We start from the raw sequence: 19727 nt of genomic DNA, 5'->3' as shown, positions 1-19727 counted from the left end.
GTGAGGGTGATGTGTGTGAGGGTGATGTGTGTGAGAGTTATGTGTGTGTGAGGGTGATGTGTGTGAGAGTAATGTGTGTGTGAGGGTGATGTGTGTGAGAGTAATGTGTGTGTGAGGGTGATGTGTGAGAGGGTGATGTGCCTTTAAATGCAGCGGAAGCAACTTAAAGGTGTCGGCACGGGCATGGGGCGACTCGTCTGCGCGTGACGTATTTATCTTTCCCTCGCGGGGCGGTGATGACGCAACAGCTGTCTCCGGAGGGGCCGGACCCCCCGCTGGCTTCAGGCCCGTCCGCGAGGATCGCTCATAACGCCGTGAGGTGTCTGCGGAGCCTGGACGCTGTCGTGTTTCATGAGGAATTGCTGAAACCTGCGGCTGCTGTGACTTCGGCGCGCCGATGTGACATGGAGGTTCAAACTATTTAAACTTCAGGATTGACTAAGTTCACGCGGACACGGGGCCGTCAGTCTGCGCTTTGACTTTTCTTCACGTGACTGTTGATCGTCTGAGCTCATTGATCATGCGCGGCGCAGGAGCTGCTGATCCGTCCCCAGCGGCCGCTGTCAAGATCGTTTCAGCCGGAACAGCTGGCTGTGTGGCCGAACTGGTCACTTTCCCCCTGGACACAGCCAAAGTGAGACTGCAGGTGAGGACTATCACCTGTAGCCCACATAAAGTCAGTGGTGCCGATTCACTGTTGTGAGGTTATTACTACCCCCCCCCCCCCCCAACCAATCCCGTCACATATTTGTGCGTTTAGCGTCCTTAAACATCAAATTCTGCACATTTCATAGATTCCTATTACTGTTGTTATTTTATTTTCAAATGTATATGAACCCAGCACAATGAATTTAGTAAGCTCTACCGCAGCTGCATCAAGTGCAAGTGATACATCTATAATTATGATCCTGTCATAATGCATTTCTCTGTGATTGAGATTCGTCCTAAAGACTCAAACGTCAAACAGACGATCAGCCAAAGCTGCTACTGTTCACGACCCACTGTCGCTCTTCTGTAGTTCTTGTTACAAACAAACTCTTTCAAACCTCATCACTGACAAGTCGCGGAACATGCCAAAGCAGGAAGAGTTATTTCACTTTTGTTTTGATGGTCCTTTACCAACCTAAGAAAGTTTTTGAGTACTTCCCCTTCCTCAAGTCCTTACATCACATGAATTCCCCGGAACAAGGCATGAACTCGGTGTTGTAGGACGCTGCTTGTTGTATTGTTTACCAGCAGGCAGAACAGGACTACAATCTTAAAATGAGTGCATGTTGGAACATAATAACACAAATAATAACACAAACAATAACACAAGCTAACTGACAATAGGCATTTCCGTATGACACTATTACTACAAAAGACACAACCACACATTCCACAGATCATCAGTGGCCTGTGAGGGAATGTTTTGAACATTTTGTTGTGCTTTTATCTGACTTTAGATTCAGGGTGAATCCAAACCCTCAGTGGAAGGCCAAAGGATAAAATACAGAGGTGTTTTCGGGACCATCTTCACCATGGTGAAGACCGAGGGTCCCAGGAGTCTTTACAATGGACTGGTGGCAGGGCTGCATCGACAAATGGGCTTCGCCTCAGTCCGCATCGGCCTGTATGACACCATGAAGCAATTCTACACAAACGGGTCAGACAGTAGGTGTTCAAATGTGTCAGACAGTCTCAATGATCTTTCCCTGATTGACTTAAACTCTACTGATTAAAGAATCCTCATTATATAACAGGCGGCACAGCAACACGGTCCTTGCTTCAAACCCAGCCAGCACCTTTCTGGGTGGAGTTTGCATGGGAGCGTGAATGATTGTCTGTCTCCATGTCAGCCCTGTGATTGGCTGGCGACCAGTCCAGGGTATATACTGTCACTCGCTAGCTGCGATTAACTCCAGCTCCCCCACGGCCCTAAGAATAAAAGATATAGAAGAAGAAGACTGTGATTATAAAACTGCAAATCAGACGGCTGTACTGTTTGTACTCAACATAGAAAATCTAGCACCGGGCCCTCAAGGAAAGGTTACACTGATCCCACAGGGAACAGATTCTGGAGGCCTCACCTGTTCTGCACATCCAGCTCTGTCACATCAGTAACCTGTTTTGTAACTGGATAGACGTCTGTACGCCGGTTGCCATCTTCAACTTGCATGTCAGCTCCAAAAGTTCAACATTACATTACATGTCATTTAGCTGACGCTTTTATCCAAAGCGACTTACAATAGGTGCATTTCAACCATAGAGGTACAAACTCAGAAGAACAAGTAACAAGAAAGTACAGTTTTTGTCAAATAAGCAGTTTCAAAACATGTTATAGGTAAGTGCCATCATAAGTACAATGTAAGTGCTACAATTTCCGAGGTGCTACAGTTAGTGTTTTGGTTACGGTAGAGTCTAAAAAGGTGTGCCTTCAGTTTTCGGCGGAAGATGTAAAGGCTCTCTGCAGTCCTGATTTCATCAGAGAGCTCGTTCCACCATCTGGGAGCCAGGACAGCAAAGAGTCACCATCTCGCCGAGTGCTTTTCTCTCAGTGAGGGAGGAACAAGCCGCTTGGCAGATGCAGAGCAGAGTGTGCGGGTTGGGATGGAGGGTTTCACCATGTCCTGGATGTAGAGTGGACCTGAACCATTCACAGCATGGTACGTCAGTACCAATGTTTTGAACTGGATGCGGGCAGCCACTGGTAACCAGTGAAGAGAACGCAGAAGTGGTGTGGTGTGGGAGTATTTCGGAAGGTTGAAGACCAGTCGAGGTGCTGCATTCTGGATGAGCTGCAGTGGTCGAATGGAGGAGGAGAGAGTTACAGCAGTCGAGGCGGGAGATGACAAGCGCCTGAATCAGTACCTGCGCTGCCTTCTGAGTGAGAAGGGGTCGTGTCCTCCTGATGTTGTAGAGCGTGGACCTAGTGTACAGTGTGATGTGATCCTCTCCTGCTGCAGTCTTACACCACTGTGAGCTTGTTTGTGGCATCAGAGGAAAACCAGCGCCTTTGCTTGTATCGAAGGTGCAGGAATCTCGGCTCGGCTGCTGGCAGGCTGCTCCACGGGGGCGATGGCGGTGGCCGTGGCGCAGCCCACTGATGTGGTGAAAATCAGGTTCCAGGCTCAGGTGCGCCGGCCCGCGAGCGGCACTGCAAGTAGATACAGCAACACGTTTGATGCCTACAAGACCATCGCCAGGGATGAGGGCGTCAGAGGGCTCTGGAAAGGTGAACAGGAGAACTTGGCTTTCTAGGTTAATGTAGCACTCAACAGGAATGTATTGCTGTCACATGGCTGCATTTACATGTAAGGTGGCTTATTTCCATTCTATTTTATGTGGATAAAAATGTAAAACTGTTTTTTTCAGGTTGTCTGACAAATATAACTCGCAACGCCATCGTTAACTGCTGTGAGCTGGTGACGTACGACATCATTAAGGAGCTCATCCTGAAGTACCACCTGATGACAGGTAAGCGCAAACGTGTCTAATCAAGACCTTTACATTTCGCAACTCTCCCTAGTAACCAAAGCAAATATTTGGTTTCCAACAGACAACATGCCGTGCCACTTCACAGCGGGCTTCGCAGCGGGTTTCTGCACCACTGTCGTGGTGTCTCCTGTGGATGTGGTGAAAACGCGCGTCATGAATTCAACGCCTGGGAAGTACAGCGGCGCTATTAACTGTGCCGTAACCATGCTGACGAAAGAGGGAACTACGGCGTTCTATAAGGGGTGTGTGATTTGATTACCTTTGTCTTTTACTTTTGCAAATTTTTGTAATGGCTGATGAAGCTTTTTGAGATGGGATTCCATCCACCTCACCGGCCCAACGTGCTTTTTCTGCTTTATTTTTCCAATAAATAAAATCTAACATGAGTGTTGTGAATCAAAAGCAAGCATGTCAGAGTCCCTTGACAAATCAAAAAGTTGATTCATTTTCTCCTGTTTCATCCCATTGTTTTTGTAGATTCATTCCTGCGTTTCTCCGTCTGGGCTCCTGGAACATTGTGATGTTTATGAGCTATGAGCAGCTCAAGAGAGGCTTCGCGAGATTCCAACAGTCGCGGGATTCAGCCCTTTGACAGCTTTGCTGTTGTTGCCGTGCCGTAACCACTACTGTCTACATCAGTGGTTCTCAACTTGTCTTGCTCCGGGACCCACCTTTACCCCTCAATGACGAGCCACGACCCAATTCAATCGGTCAACGGGGGGGATTTTTTTTCCATGCAATGGCCCGCGACCCACTACAAACGGGTCCGCGACCCACTAGTGGGTCGGGACCCACCGGTTGAGAAACACTGGTCTACATGATGCCGCCACTGCTGAAGAGGCAAAATGTGGTTATGACTGCTGCTGATCCAGACCTTCTCTCTCAAGGAATAAACTTCCATTATTTCAGAAACTACACTTCAGAGAAAACCTGCAGGGATTGTAAATGTTAAATTGTTCCTGACAGTCGGCACATTATTAGAATTAGATCTCTCAATGTTTATGCTGAGGTTTTTTTAATTGGCCTTTTCCATTGAGGGCCTTTTTTGGCATGTTACAGTAAGACAAGCACAAGTATCAATGATGAAACAAACAGGGTGATGGTGGTGCATGGACTAGAGAGGGTGTCCTGGGAACCGCAAGGTTGGTAGTTTGAACCCTGGCTGCCCTAAGCGCCAAGTCAAAGTGTCCCTGAGCAAGACACCCAACTCTTAATCAAAAACGTATTGTTACTTACAAAACTTATTTGTTTTTCATTGATTGGGTTTTGAATTTCATGTCATGTGAACATTTTTTATGCAGTCTTTCAAATGAATGTTTAGGAATTACAGTTGCACCAAGAAAAGGCATTGGAATGCATAAAGCTGAAATTAATTTCAAAAAGTTGCTTAAAATAAAAAAATTAAAAAAGCTTAAATTATTTGTAAACATTTATGAAACAATAGAAATAGGAAAAGCTGAAATGGATCTAAAAATAGCTGAAAATACAGTAAGACAGTACAGTACAGTAAGAGAAAAACTGAAATGAACTTGAAAGAATTGCAAAAAACAGAAATGGGAGAAGCTTATATGAATTTGAAAAAATACAGATATAATAAAAGCTTAAATGAATTTAAACATTGTTGAAAGAATAGAAATAGGAAAAGCTGGGAATTAAAACATGTATTTTGTAGTAATATAAGGTCTATTACTAGTTATAGTTGTAATTGTGATTATAGTGGTACTAGTAGTAGAAGAAGTAAGTACTAGTTGTACTAGTATTTGAAGGAGCAGTTGTGGTGTACCTGTGGTTGAGGTACAGATAATCATTGAGGCTTTTATTTTGAAATAATGGAATTGGGTAAGGGGGGGGGGGGGGGGAGAATGTTTGTCATTCAAACTAAATGGACTTGGTAAAATCGATAAGTACCGCACGTTTCTAGTCTTCTGACCACTCAAAGCGCTTTAACACTGCATGACATCATTCACCCATTCATGTTTCTTGATGTTTACAATGATCCGGATCCAATATATGAGGAGGTGAAGCATATAATACGCAGAAAAAGGAATACGGCAGCTAATTAAACAGAGAAAAAGCCTGGCAGACAATCGCGGACCAACTGAATGCGGAAGGATTTTAAAATATCTACTTACTAGGAAAGTTGTACACTCCGTTTTAATTGCTTTTAATATGATTGTTTTATGTGTTGGCTTTATTGCTGTATCTGTGTTCATGTGCTAAATGCCCTGGTTTTACTGCAAAGTGTCTTTGAGTAGCAACATGTAAAGCACTATAAAATGTATGATACTTTGCCTTAAAAGTGAGCAGAGGGAATTAATGTTCCTCTGGAAATTTACACTAAAGACGCATTTTCAACCCTTAATCACAATGCAAGAATATGTTTTACAATATGCACAAATCTCTATAAGCTGAGTCTAATAGTGCATTTACTTCCAAGTTTGTCATATAAAACGCGCAGTGCCATACAGTGCATCTGTGGGATGGTGAGAGCTTCGTGGTCCCATCTGTCCCCATCAAAATTGCCCTGATCACGTTTACAATTGTTCACTCCTCAGTGCGCAGTTTGATGCCCTTTTTTGCATTGAATCATACTGGGATGTTTACTCAAACTGATTGGCTGGCCCTACCAAAACTAAAATCCACCAGCCGCCACTGACAAATATTCTGTCTGATAGTACTACTCTTACTACAATAAAAAGTACTACTAGTATTTCAACTTTTATTAATACTTCAACTACTACTAATATTACTACTACAAATACTACTGTGACTAATGGTATTAGTACTACAGCTAATAATACTAGTACTACTAGTAACACTACTACTACTATTGAAACTAAAACTACCACTATTTCTTCTACTGCTAGTATTACCAGTACCACAATTACAACTACAACACATTTTTTTAAACCATCTCAGCTTTTGCCATTTCTGCATTTTCTGAAAGTAATTTCATTATTTCTTATATCTGTATTTTTCTTAAATCACTTCAGCTTCTGCAAATTCTGTATTTTTAGCAATTTCCTTAAATTCATTTCAGTGTTTTTCATTTTTGTATTTTCAGCAATTATCTGAAATTAATTTGAGCTTTTAGCATTCCAATGCATTTTCAGCAGGAAATGCATTTTCTAGTTTCAAAAGTGTTTAAAAAAATCATCAGGTCCAAGTCCTCCCCTAATGCAGCTTCATATCAACCTGAGACTCACTGTCTCCTGTCCTACCCAGGGGTTGACCACATGTCATTCTTCACCCAGTTACAAAACGCTGTGTCACATAATAGAAATGCAGGTTTTCCTGGAGCTTTGAGTCATGTTGGACACTGTCCTCCCTGTCTGGTCATCCAGTGTCCACTGATTCCCGTCTTGGTGTTTTACAGTTTTCTTCCATTTATAGAGACAGGAAGCAAGAATTTCTGAATAAAGTGAAACAGCATTTGAAATGAAAATGGGGAGTTTTCTGCATTTTGTTGCTTCTTCACAATTTCTGTGTCCCTTGGCCATAGTCCCTCCAAAGTCTATCCATTGTCTATTGACAACCCCATGCATCACACCCAGGCTACTCTCTTTTTTTGTGTGATAGTAGACTCCGCTCTATTCACAATATGTCCCCTTCAAGACAGTGTTACTTATAGTTCCTGCTACTTTATACCTCTACTACAATCCAAAGGAATATGTTGAACTTCTTACTCCACTGTATTTAATAGTTATTCAAGTTATAATACAAATGACTTTTACTTAATTTTGTAGGCACTACTTCTAAATGTAGTATTTCTTCACTGTAGTATTACTACTTAAATGATCTCAGTTTCTTCCACTACTGGTCCTCTTTTGAGTGATCATGCAGGGTGTTGCTTTCACTGGACTAAAAGGAAACAGTAAGCAGCTACTACTCTTTGTATCTTTGATGAATGAAATATTTGTCATCCACATATACCATATGAAGGTGTACAAGAACTTAATAAACATTGACCCAATTCCATCTTGGAAATAGAGACTTCAGTTACTGTTTTGAGTATTTTTAAGGCACACAGATTTTATCCATAGAAGGGAGATGTGGTTTTGTTTACCAACTGTTTTATTGAAAGAATCTAAGAAAATAAATGATTCCCAATCCAAGATAATTCTAGCTATACATCCGTCAGTAGAAAGAATAAATTCCGACTTTTGAATATACTTATATGTATAGTCATTAACATGTATTTAGCATCTTATAGATATAACAAACTAAACATTCGATGACTGTATGACAACAAACCCAGAGTTAATCTGTATAGGCCTTTCGAGGAAGAGGTAGAACAGTAACACACAGCTGTAGCTTCTTGACCATCAACAACCTGGGTGGACATATTATCTGGTCCAAAGGCACCAGTGCAGACATTAAGGCTCTACTTAATAAAAACCTCATTTGAGCTCCTTCACCACAGCTTCCTGGAACATAACTGTCACGGTTACCTCGGACAGGACCCAGACGCAGACCAGATCAGTTGGGGTAAAACAAAAAGGTTTATTTTGTTGAGTCAGATAACAAAAACCACAAAACGGAAAAACACCAGTAGTCCACGACTTTCTGGTTCCAGGAGTGGGCCCTTCACAGAATCCTTGACCCACGAGAGATACGGGCGTGTCAGGGGGCCCGAAGTGTGGTGAGGCGAAGTCCAGCAGGTTGACCGACGGTCGTAGAAGGGACGATCTCTTGGCGGTGGGTTTCAGGTCAACGGCACGGACCAGAGATGGCGGTTCAGGAAGACTGCAGACTGCTTGAAGACTGAAGGATGGAGGTGTTGGGTGAAGGCTCAGGCCAGGAGCTGGAACAAGAAGAAGGGTTGAGAAGGTTTCAGAAGCTGACTTCCAGGATGACAGGTGCAGACCAGGGATGGAGGTGGCTTTGGAGGGCTGACGGATGGAGGATTTTAGTTGCTAAAAGAGGCTGTATGTAGGAGGTCTAAACTGCAGCTGCCCACCACACACTCGAGGTGGAGGGGGCACCTGCAGTCTACTGCCAGAGACTAAGGGTAGGTGGTTTGGCCTATAGGTGTCTGCCAGTGAAATGCAGGCAGAGGAGGCTCCTGCAGTTCACTGCCAGAACCTAGAAGTGGACTTTAGGACTGAAGCCGTCTGCAAGTAAAATACAGATGGAGGAGGCACCTGCAGCTTACCGGAAGATTGTAGATGTTAAGCCAAATGGAGGTGGGTTTCAGGTCAACGGCACGGACCAGAGATGGCGGTTCAGGAAGACTGCAGACTTCTTGAAGACTGAAGGATGGAGGTGTCAGGCCTGGATCTGGACCAAGCTGGAGGTTGAGCAGGTTTCTGGAGCTGTCTTCCAGGATTGAAAGTGTATTATTACTGAAATACTATTATAAAAAAACATACAAATAAATACAACTTAATACAAAAAATACAGCATGATGAAACTTAAAAATTAATGTAAAAATCATTTTACTCCATGTAAGTAATTTGAAACTCAGATAAATTCTTTTCAAATGAATAAACATTCTTATTTGGATTATGGTTCCTAATATTACCCGGAGCATCAGTGCGTCTATTGCACCACCAGCTGTCAAACTGGTCTCTCCACTCTAGATAAACCCTCATATCTACCACCCAATCTGGCTCAGGCTGGTCCCATAACGGCCGATACTCACCAGGACTTACCTGCGATGCTTCCCCGGGTCCCTGAGGAGGCTTAGGGGGACTTACCTGCGATGGTTCCCCGGGTCCCTGAGGAGGCTTAGGGGGACTTACCTGCGATGGTTCCCCGGGTCCCTGAGGAGGCTTAGGGGGACTTACCTGCGATGGTTCCCCGGGTCCCTGAGGAGGCTTAGGCAAAGGTTTAATGTCTGGAGTACCAGTGGCTCTTTTAAACCACCGGCTGTTTAACTGGTATACGCACTCCACTCTAGCACAGCTCCTTTTAGATAATGGTTCATGGGGACTTACCTTTAAAGACTTACCTTGTCCATGGGTGGAAATTGAGGGGATGCTACGGAAAGATTTAGAGGAGGAGCGAGAAGAAGAACTAGAGGAGGAGCGAGAAGAAGAACTAGAGGAAGAGCTAGAAGAACTAGAAGAGGAGCCAGAAGAATTAGAGGAGGAGCTAGAAGAACTAGAAGAGGAGCCAGAAGAACTAGAGGAGGAGCTAGAAGAAGAACTAGAGGAGGAGCGAGAAGAAGAACTAGAGGAGGAGCGAGAAGAAGAACTAGAGGAAGAGCTAGAAGAACTAGAAGAGGAGCCAGAAGAATTAGAGGAGGAGCTAGAAGAACTAGAAGAGGAGCCAGAAGAATTAGAGGAGGAGCTTGAAGAAGAGGGAAAGGAGAAGGTACCAGAGGAGGGAGGAGACGGCCCAGGTGAGGTGCCGATCAGGGAGGCCGGTCCTCTGATCCTGAGGATGGTCCGCAGGATCCCGGGCCGGTTAGGGTCCGGGATCTGGACGCTGGTGTAGCTGCACCGTCGGGCCATCTGAGGGTAAATAAACAACAACACAACCCTCAGATCACCGATGCACATCGTGGTCATTTCTCATATCACATATTGCATTAAAAGTGGATTCAAAGTAGATGTCATGCAATAAATAATACACTAACAAAAGAAAACGCAGGATAATAAAACTGTTTGCATTTGGTTCAGTGTTGAAAACTGAAGGAGGGCTTACACATGCTGCTGGTATCAAACCCACGGACAGTCATATTATTAAATTGACCCCTGACCTGGTCTGATACTGCAACACCATTTTCTTTTCATAATTCATGAGAAAATGAAAGATGTGTAAAGTGTAAATATGAAAGAAGATAGAGTCTATCAGTTGTTTATTCTAAATATGAATATGTGCATGTATTTACATGTGTGTACATTATGAATCAGTCAGGAAGCTTTATTACAGTCTACACAGAGTACATCTAACATTCAGACTAGTGTGAAATATAGTGTAAAATATAGAACTGGTATCGGGCGTTTTCCTGATACCAGTCCTTCTTTAATTTATCACCTCTTTATTCTATGAGTGGTACATCGCAGCGCGAGGGGGAGGTGCAGCACGCGCACATGCAGTCCTATACGGTTACTAAACAAAACGCTCTTGTCCCTCTTATGAAATGCATCAACCACGAGCAGAGTGCATTTCGATGTTAAATATCAAGAGAAATAGTGTATGGAGCATGTAATAATACATTCATAAGTAAGTTTCAACCACCGTGACTACAACTTCACGTTGTGACGTCACACCTCAAACCGTCTCCATGGACCCGGTGGTTTCCAAATAAAAACATTTATTTCAGCGTTCCATGGCGTTCTCAGCGCCATCTTTTTTCACAAATTCCAATGTTAATCTTCGACGATTTGTTACCCTCAAACCAAAATAACAGTGTTTTAAAACATCTACACTAATTGTTGACACACCCCAGAGATGTCCCGCGAGATTTAACACATCCGCCCCTCCAATAATCATTTTATACGGGGAAATCCTCGACTGAGTGTCTTTGTCCATCAAATCTTATTTATTTCACCTTTAAACTCAATGTGTCTTAGTCATGTATAACCTGGGGACCCTTCTAAGGATGTAAGAGGATCAAAACATTGTCTTACTTGAACACCGAAGGTTCCAATCACAGCCAACTTCCTTCAGCAGGTGGTCGTCCTCGATGCTCCGCCGCTCCTGAGGGCCTGTTTCAGCCTCGTCTGTGCTCCACAAAAGATGTTTTGTAGTCGTTCACTTCTCCAACAATATTCGTATCCAGTAGATTCCGTCCAGCAGTCAAAAACTCAAAGATTTCGATCTCAGCAGTTTGCTTTCACAAGAGGTTTAAAGTTCGTGTTCAAGTCAAAGTGCAAAAGGAACGTTCAGAAAGTCCGCTGGCGTTAAATACCCTCGGTCGGGTCATCGTTCGGTTGCCATGGCAATTTAGGGCGCGCGTGCGTGCGTATTTGTACGTGCTCTCGTTTTTATTAAATATATATCGATTTTTATTTATTCCGGTATTATCCACGTTCTTTTCGTTCTGGCCAACATTTTAGTTGTTTATCATGCTATGTTGTGAACACAGCTTAAATAGTTATTAACACTGCAGCAGACCATAAATATCATTAAATAAATTGCTTTAAGGACCAAGTGGGAAAATGTTCAATATATGTACATGCAGGACCGGCTCTTCCTACAGGCGACCAAGGCGACCGCCTAGGGCGCCAAGTTCGTGGGTAGCGCCCTCTAGCATAACGCATCTTTCTTCCAACAACTTTGATTAACGAAATAAAACCCAGGTGAAATAAAACCATTATTAAAACAAATAAACACGGCGCCCCCGCCATATGTACGGTATGTTATATGTGTTGGGTGGGGGCGCGACGGTCACGCTCAGCGGAGCTTATGGTTGCGTGCGTTGCAAGGCAATGGTCACACTCGGATCAAGCTAACGTAACATCAGTGCAAACTCTGGTGCAAAGGAACGAAGAAAAGCAGCAGGAGGAGAAGAAAGCCTTGTAAAGAGGTAACGTTACGTATTTCCACCTCAGACAAGTCATTTCATGGCACACATTGGATGCTTTAGATTAACACTCTGGTCGTTTACACAGCTAGTGTTGCCCTTGTTAGCCAACGTGCTTTAAGACTTAAGGAGCCTTCCAGCTAGCATAGCGATGACACATTCTAATCACTAATCAAAATACACCTCTTCACGGTTCCACATTGAAACTTGTCCGGGACTTGTCCTCCATGATGCCGATTTTATTTTACCGATTTGAAACGGAATACATTTGTGTGTGACGTTAGCTAACGTTAGCTAGCGTTTTTCATAAGTGACGTTAGCTAACGTTAGCTAGCGTTTTTCATAAGTGACGTTAGCTAACATTAGCTAGCGTTTTTCATAAGTGATGTTAGCTAACGTTAGCCAGCGTCAGCAGCTTCGTTCCTAGCAAGCAAGCCATTATTCGCATAATTTCGTTTAATTTAACGTTAGGTACTTAAATATCAGAAAGTGTCTAAATGTTAAACATTTTTACAAACACCTTAATTGTTACCTATATTATTTGCACAATATTACAACTCATCTGCGTTGTCAAAGGGAAACGTGCCTAAATAAATGAAAATGATTAAGCTGTACCCGGACTTTTGTTCATAGACAAGTGAAACGCTGATGTAACATAACGTTACTTGTCCAAATGACAAAGGCCTCAAATCATTAATGTCGAGGCATTCTCTTCAGATTAGTTTTTTTTACCCGATAGTAACTGTTTTTTATTGTTTTTATTTGCATTTATTATGCCTGGTTTGTTGGTTTTATTGTTTATCTGTGCTATATATGTACTGGTTTTACTTTAAAGTGTCTTTGAGTACCATGTAAAGCGCTATTTCAATAAAATGTATTAATATTATTACTAACAAATGGTATTCTCTTAATGTACAAGCTGGTATATATATGCATTCCACACAATATGTTGTCTGGATTGTATTTATGGTAATGCAGAGACACTCACCTCCTGAAGAAAGCTCGGCTGATCCCCAGGTTCACCTCTCTCTGAACCTTTTAAGTTTTTATTTATTATAGTTATTGGTGGTAGTATTAATAAAGCTATAATCATCTGTAGTAGTTTAATTCACTCAAAATATGACCTCACCCTTCCATTCATTGTAAACGACTTTCAACCCCATTCTTGATCGTTTCATCATTTTAAAGAACTTCACTGATGTGGTTATTCTCTGTGCTTAAATACAGCTGCAGGTGAAGAGACATGTAGGTCAACCATTTGTCATAGCTGGCTCAAGCTATGCCAAAACATCAGGAGCAGGAGACAGTTTATAAGATGAAAGGAATACATGTTTATTAAATTATAACCCTAACAGAAAGAACTTCAATAATAAACTGAAATCACATATCCAAAAGCCATAAGGATCCTATGAGGTGGGTAGTCAGTAAGTCAGTGTTGTAAGTGTGGATGTGTGACAAAATGGTGTGGTGCGTGTATGCATGAAGAGAATAATTCAACACAACTGAAAACGCATGGAGAATACTGCCGGAGCGAAGGCCGGGGCTGCCTCCTCTCGAGTCCCCCCCTCCAACTGGCAGGAGCCTAGCATATATAGACCTCAGGAGAGACACCGGGCCCAGGTTCTCTCCATTAGCCATCAGGACAATGCCCCACCCAGGCTCACCTGTAGGGAGACAGTTAGGTAGGCACCATCCACACACACTCATGATGTGTGTGGGGCATCACATAGGACCACACCTAGCACAGCAGCCAGTGAAACAGAGCATGCAGCAGGTAATCTATTTAATAATCTTTATTTGACTTTACACTTGAAAGCTTACAAAACAATCATTTATTTACACCTAATTCAAATTTTTGAATAATTGTTTACTCTAAAACACTATTGATCCTGTTAACAGAAGAAAAAAATGATTTAGATGCATTTACTGCCTGTCATATGACTCACAAGATCAGTAATAAATCTCAACATATGACCAAGAGAAAAAATCAGTCATTGTATTGCCTATTGCCATAATCTGTATTAATAGATGAACATCAATTGTATGTATTTGCCTTTAGGTGAAGGAGCAACAGACACAACCCGCCCTGATTCTGCACTACAGCCTGCAGACACTTTCTCCCCCACAACAAGTTCTGATGTCCATGAGTCCATCAGGGAAGAACCAATTGATCCTGCTGACTGGCCAACCCTGTCTGGCCAAAGTTACTAAAAATTAAAATATTCTGAGACCATTATATTTGATTGTAGTACATTTAGCAAATATGAATGTACAATATAATACAAACAACATAGTGTACCTATAATGTATAGCAGAATGATAACATGGAATGGAAGTGGTTCCCAGTGGCCGTAGGTGTGAGGGCGCAAATCTTAGTATCGCCTAGGGCAGCCAATGGGCTAAGCCGGCCCTGTCTGGAAGTCTTACTTTTTCTTTTCTTGTTTTTCTTTTTTGCGTCTCTCTTGATTAATTGCATTGCAATAATTGCATGTTTCCATTTCAAAATATTCCCCATGAATACATAATATTATTTAAAAGGTTCCTTCTAAATGACCTCCTTCAACGTTAGCTCTTCAGGATACACATAAAGTCCATTGATTGGACATGTGATACAAGGCTATGGTGGTTATGTTGAAGCTAGAAAAAACTGGCTGGATTTAGTAAAAGCACCATGGTTTATATTATTTCATTTACAGATTTAAATTGAAATAAGTCAATGATGACTCATCCTTCGGCTTTGATGCTTCTGAACTAACAGCGAGACCAAGTGGACAAAACGTTGGGATGTACTAAAAGGGAAGGCATAATTTACCCAGGGGAAATGCTGTTAAGCATATGTACACTGAATATAAATGGAATGGAACCACAGACTGTATAGAGGTCCCTACTCCACCAGCTAATGAAAGTCAAAGCTGCTGATGGAAATGTTGGCTTAAGAGGAGCTTATTGAAGAAGAAACTATCTTCTCGTCTTCTTTAGATTTGTTTTGTCCATTATTTCATCAGTGAATAATATATGTGTTTATGTATATTTTTTAATCTGGCAGGTAATTTAAAGTGTAACATTGAAAAACAGGCGAGACGGGATGTGGAAGCAAAGGCCCGGCCTCACAGCTCAAAGACAGAGCTGATCTTCCCCTGCTGGCGAGGGAAGGCCTTTTATTTTCATTCCTTTAGCTGCTGCTCAGACTCATAGCATTCCCCTCACATGAAGACCTAGGGCAGACCATAGACAGTAGCTATATAAGAAGGCTACAACTAACCTAGCCTATTTCTATCCCTTTCACTGCCAGCCTTTTTTTGCACACGGCTCTGTTGTCTGTTCTGAATGTGAGAGATAGCCACGCCCCCTGATTTGCATATAAGGTGAAATGAAATAAAGTGGCATTATGAAATAAAAGTGCCATTATGAAATAAAAGTACCATGAAATGATTACATTTATTTAATATGTATATATTTATTGCCTCATTTATTTATTTCACGATGTATTTCAAATGTATATTTCATTTATTTATGTATTTATTCATTTATTTAATTTTGAATAAAACGGCATTCCATAGTGAAAGTCCGGCTCTGGTTGGCCTTTCCGCCCGATTCAACCACTAGTGAAATAACAGCTTACATAAAGGAGTGTGAGCAGCTTCTCTGAGACAAGACCAACTCAATGACATACTGAGAATACATCCAATCAGGTGATCATGTGCAATCAGGAGGAGAGTTCAGGTCAAACTGAACAGTGATGATGATTTGCCATTAAGCTGTTTTAACGTGTGAATCCCATATCCTAAAGTGTAAAAGCAAGCCATGTAACCAAAAGAATGTGAACTTAGATACCAAGAACCTCTTCACCCCTACAGGTGAGGATGGCGTGAAAATACGTATTGTTCTTCCCTGCAATGAATGTTGGAAATTGAATTATTTTTTTCTTAAATAAATCCTCTTCAACCTTACGGTCAACGATGCCACCTGGTGGCAAAATAAAGTCAGTGCTTGTGGAGGGTCACATTTCAGCAAACTGCCACCTCATACAACACTATGTGGAACTGTTATATTACATTATGGAATTATTGTTTCCCACAAACTACATGTGTTAATCTTTGAAATGTTTGAAATATGAAAAGTGTGTCTTTTGTGCGGTCGCAAAGGGTAACAAATCACCACAGGGGAGAAGCTGGAACCGGAGAATTTCTGGGAAGAGTTGATTTTCTGTCAATTGAAAAGTGGCTTCAATCAATTTACGTATTATATAGGTGTTGGGAAGTATAATTTGCAGTTATGTTCACATCTGTGAATCTCATAATCAAAATAGGAACCATACCCACTGGACTTAATCTACAAGAATAAACAAGAATATATGATCAAAGGGCAATTTTACACTGTCAACATTAACAAATAATCTATGTAGGACAAACCCACTGAGTATCACTGCATTTCCGCACCATCTACTACAGGCTGCTGTCATGGATACTCTACTGTATAATCCCCTTTAAATGCGACTATTCAATACAAAGATAGAATGACCCCTAACTGTGCGATCCGTGTCTTATACTGACAGCCAATGGAAAACCTTTCAGACATGGCAAAAGAGGCTGCTGACAAATTTGTAATTGAAGTCTGTGATGCAACAAAAGCCCGCGGGCTCCACCTTGCTAATCATCTCCTGTCCTGCCAGTGAGGGTTCTGGAGAGTTGAGTCAGCATGGCAGGCATGCAGGCAGGCTGCCACTTGGTTGGGTTGGGTCCCACACAAAGACACGGAAGAAGTTATACTAATAGATGTTAAGATGAAGATGGGGAAAGTGCGAAAATAAAAGCGTTGTTCTCTCTCCTTTTCAGACCTTAGCAGGAGTCCCTGCACACAGATGATCAGAGATATCGAGTGTCAACGAGGAGTTCAAGTTCACTGAACCAGTAGGCAACATATTTCTGACTCGAGGAAGCACTCTTTTTCGTTTTTACCAGATATGATGCTGCACATTTCTTTACGAGCAGCTGAACTATTTATTTAAAGTCGGTGTGGTTGTCATCTGGCTGAACCAGTGTTCTCACTTTCAGTTGATAATGTAGTCAGCTCCCTTCAACCATCTCTCCCTCTGTGTCTCTCTGTCTGTGTGGCTATCGATCATCTACCTCCTGCAGATAAATACGTATTTGTTCTTGGATACGTTAAGTTTTCTTTTCCCTGCTAATTGTTTTAGAACCATTCCCTTCGGGGTGAAGACTTTGGTGTGAAACCACCAATGCCAATTTGTCCAATATACAAATAATAAGGAACCACTTACAGTATTTCATCACAGAATTTGTCCTGAAATGATTTGAACTTTAGATTTTTTTTTTTTAAAGGAGAATTTCTAGTTGTTTTTAAGGGAATATTATAAATAATGAATAGCACAACCTTTAAGGTTAAATATTATATACAATCATATTTTTCAATAGTTCAAAGTTCTTGGATCGTGACATTTTTGGGATTTTGGATCGGAAAACAGTTGGATTAAATAATATCATTAAACTTTCTCATAACGTACTCCGCTCCAAATAGGAGTTAATGTCAGACATGCAACTTAATGAACATTTCCACAAAGTTTAAATCTGATACTCAACGATGGAACTGACCCAGGAACTATTTCCCCTTTGCTATGAAATACAAAGCAGATATCCAAGACTGCATTTTACTTCATCGTGGTGCTTGTTGATGTCTTCTCTGATGCACCTTCAGAGGCTGGAGATGGACGGGTCTCGCTGGCCATTTGGAGCCCCGTCCGCGCGCTCCTGGACGAAGGGACTCGTTGTAATCGGGACAAAATGGTAAATGGTGAAAGCGGTGAGCGGTGTTTGCAAGGCCAGCAAAGGGCAGAAGGAATGTGGGGCGGCAGCAGGCGGGTAAGACGACAGCTGCGGTCAGGCTGCACGCCGGGAGGCAGGTGTTGTGTATTTCCTCTGCGTAAAAATGCTGACGTTCAGGGTGAATCTCATTGAGTCTGTGGAATGAACCAAGTTCAATTATTCCCTGCAGTCTCGTCACCAGAGTCATCCTGATGTGTTGGAGTTTCCGCAAGCTGAGAAAAGAATTCAGGAACTCCTCCAGCGAGGTGTTCCCCTCTGCAAACCTCTGAAACAGCGTCTGTTGGGAGAAATATCTCATTATTAACAAACACGACCATGGACATTACGTTTCACATAGTTACACTTCTCCTTTGCTTCTGAACCAGCCTGAAACATTCTCTTGTTGTTTGTCCGCTTACATCAAGCTGTTTCTCTGACAGGTCTGACACTTCTGTTGTCTTCAATGCCGCCATGTTCTCAATAAGATGCGTTACAGCTGGGACTACAGGACTGAATACGTCAATATTGTATATCGCAAAAAATGTAGTCATAGTCCTTGCATTTATATTCCAATATGTGAAAAACAACAAGTGTTGAAGACCTCTAATGTCGTTGTACAGAGAATGAGTGACAAACTCTGGCCTCGTGTATGGATCACGGTTCGGGGCGTATTAGAAAATAAAAAATCATTTGAAAAGCACTATTTCAGTGTGTACTGTGTCCTGAAACAGACTCTTAACAAGTGGAATATAAAGTGTATTTTTACATTCGAAAGAGAAAGAAAACACACACAGACCTACATGCAAATCAAACTCAACACTTACTTCGCTCTCTTGCTCTCCATGTTTAATCTTCTGCACGAGACTGCGCAAAGCATCATGGAGAGTGTATTTTTCTGCTGCAAAAGCAAATATGCAAACAGCGTTTCACATTATGGCAACCAGATTAAAACATGGAATGCGATAAATGGATAATATATTTACAAACTCACCAATTTGTTCTTGTTTGACCTGGATGATGCTTTTAAGGTTTTCCAGCAGCCTGTACTTCATTGCGAGTAGCAACTTAGTGTCTCTAAATTTAGGTTTTTGAGAAAGACCGATTTTGGCGATTTCTTTATTTGAAACTTGCATCTTCTCTGCAGCCCTCTGCAGCACCTGGAACTGGGAATGACCGTGAATAGGTCAAGAAACATCCAAGTAGAATATTGTTTCCTAGTAGAAGAAATATATTCTCCATAATATGAGGAGAAGAAAAAATCTGCAATCCAAATGATTTTTGCCAGAGTAAAATCGGATTTTTTTTGTCATGTCATACTCACCTTCTCACGGCAGTTGATGGTCCGATTTATTTTGTCTTCATCTTCCAGCATCTCTCGCAGCTCTCCTGTCCTCAGAGCACCAAACGGCACCCAGAGAGACATGACCACTCCTCTTCGCTTCACCAAAGTTTGGTACCCGTTTGTTCGCGATCCGTCCAGGTGGGGCGCCACGTGACGCCGATAGTGGTGCATTCAAGGGCTGTCGAAAAGCTACACGTCCACGATGCCTCTAGAAGTCACTTCATTAAAAAGACAACGATGACAACGTTCTGCAGTCAGTCTGCTAATATTACAAAATGAATCATATTAAATAATGTATGCATCAATCAATGGCATTTCTGCAGTGTCATCATCAATCATTTAAAATAGTTTCCTAACTAATGTATTTTACTGTAAGTATACTTGCATGTGTCCATAGTACATGTGTTTACACATTTGCACACACACGTTGACCCGTCTCTGCCTTAACAAACACGCACGTGCCTCGGAAGTCCTTTGCCTCAGCTATATGTAGCCCTAATCCTTTTAGAGACGAGCGTTGCTGCTTGTCAATGAAAGTCCGTCCCTGACAAACAGAGGAGTCCCCTGAGAGTAACAGATCAACCTCATCAGCCATCAGCACCGGGCTCCT

The 19727-nt window shown here is 42.1% G+C and overlaps 2 protein-coding genes and 2 long non-coding RNA genes across 5 annotated transcripts; 2 read left to right on the top strand and 2 right to left on the bottom strand.

Annotated features, from left to right (window-relative positions):
- The first annotated feature begins 47 nt into the window (after nucleotides 1-47).
- On the top strand, nucleotides 48-7004 carry LOC119222421 (mitochondrial uncoupling protein 2-like). Of its 2 annotated transcripts, XM_037479056.2 has the most exons (6): nucleotides 49-646; nucleotides 1446-1653; nucleotides 3011-3214; nucleotides 3355-3456; nucleotides 3539-3719; nucleotides 3955-7003. In XM_037479056.2, the coding sequence occupies exons 1-6, from the start codon at nucleotides 521-523 to the stop codon at nucleotides 4067-4069; spliced, it is 936 nt and encodes a 311-aa protein (XP_037334953.2). In that variant the 5' UTR covers nucleotides 49-520; the 3' UTR covers nucleotides 4070-7003. The 2 variants fall into 2 exon arrangements, with proteins under 2 accessions (XP_037334963.2, XP_037334953.2); XM_037479066.2 differs by lacking the exon at nucleotides 3011-3214 and having other exon boundaries at nucleotides 48-646; nucleotides 3955-7004.
- A 956-nt stretch (nucleotides 7005-7960) lies between these two features.
- Nucleotides 7961-8907, bottom strand: LOC134127039 (uncharacterized). The gene is made up of 2 exons (XR_009955983.1): nucleotides 8633-8907; nucleotides 7961-8281 (listed from the first exon to the last, which is right to left on the bottom strand). It is a non-coding gene; the product is annotated as an uncharacterized LOC134127039 (long non-coding RNA).
- Nucleotides 8908-11848: 2941 nt separating this feature from the next.
- On the top strand, nucleotides 11849-15425 carry LOC134126987 (uncharacterized). The gene is made up of 4 exons (XR_009955918.1): nucleotides 11849-11956; nucleotides 13181-13202; nucleotides 13684-13727; nucleotides 14013-15425. It is a non-coding gene; the product is annotated as an uncharacterized LOC134126987 (long non-coding RNA).
- LOC119222617 (vacuolar protein sorting-associated protein 37D-like) lies at nucleotides 15421-19717 on the bottom strand. Its single transcript, XM_037479397.2, has 5 exons — nucleotides 19576-19717; nucleotides 19097-19335; nucleotides 18767-18938; nucleotides 18600-18673; nucleotides 15421-18073 (listed from the first exon to the last, which is right to left on the bottom strand). The coding sequence occupies exons 2-5, from the start codon at nucleotides 19286-19288 to the stop codon at nucleotides 17627-17629; spliced, it is 885 nt and encodes a 294-aa protein (XP_037335294.2). The 5' UTR covers nucleotides 19289-19335; nucleotides 19576-19717; the 3' UTR covers nucleotides 15421-17626.
- Nucleotides 19718-19727: the final 10 nt, after the last annotated feature.

The sequence above is a fragment of the Pungitius pungitius genome, chromosome 3 (assembly GCF_949316345.1).
Source record: "Pungitius pungitius chromosome 3, fPunPun2.1, whole genome shotgun sequence".
Lineage (NCBI taxonomy): Eukaryota > Metazoa > Chordata > Actinopteri > Perciformes > Gasterosteidae > Pungitius > Pungitius pungitius.
This window is presented reverse-complemented; position numbering and strand designations above follow the sequence as displayed.

Bases quoted from the DNA above. Each gene is read 5' to 3' on its own strand.
- LOC119222421 (XM_037479056.2), top strand. From the start codon at position 521: ATGCGCGGCGCAGGAGCTGCTGATCCGTCCCCAGCGGCCGCTGTCAAG. The intron at 1,654-3,010 runs GTAGGTGTTCAA...CTTGTATCGAAG, and splicing joins CTACACAAACGGGTCAGACA to GTGCAGGAATCTCGGCTCGG. The intron at 3,457-3,538 runs GTAAGCGCAAAC...GGTTTCCAACAG, and splicing joins GAAGTACCACCTGATGACAG to ACAACATGCCGTGCCACTTC.
- LOC119222617 (XM_037479397.2), bottom strand. From the start codon at position 19,288: ATGCACCACTATCGGCGTCACGTGGCGCCCCACCTGGACGGATCGCGA. The intron at 18,939-19,096 runs GTGAGTATGACA...GGTCATTCCCAG, and splicing joins CCATCAACTGCCGTGAGAAG to TTCCAGGTGCTGCAGAGGGC. The intron at 18,074-18,599 runs GTAAGTGTTGAG...TTCTCCCAACAG, and splicing joins ATGGAGAGCAAGAGAGCGAA to ACGCTGTTTCAGAGGTTTGC.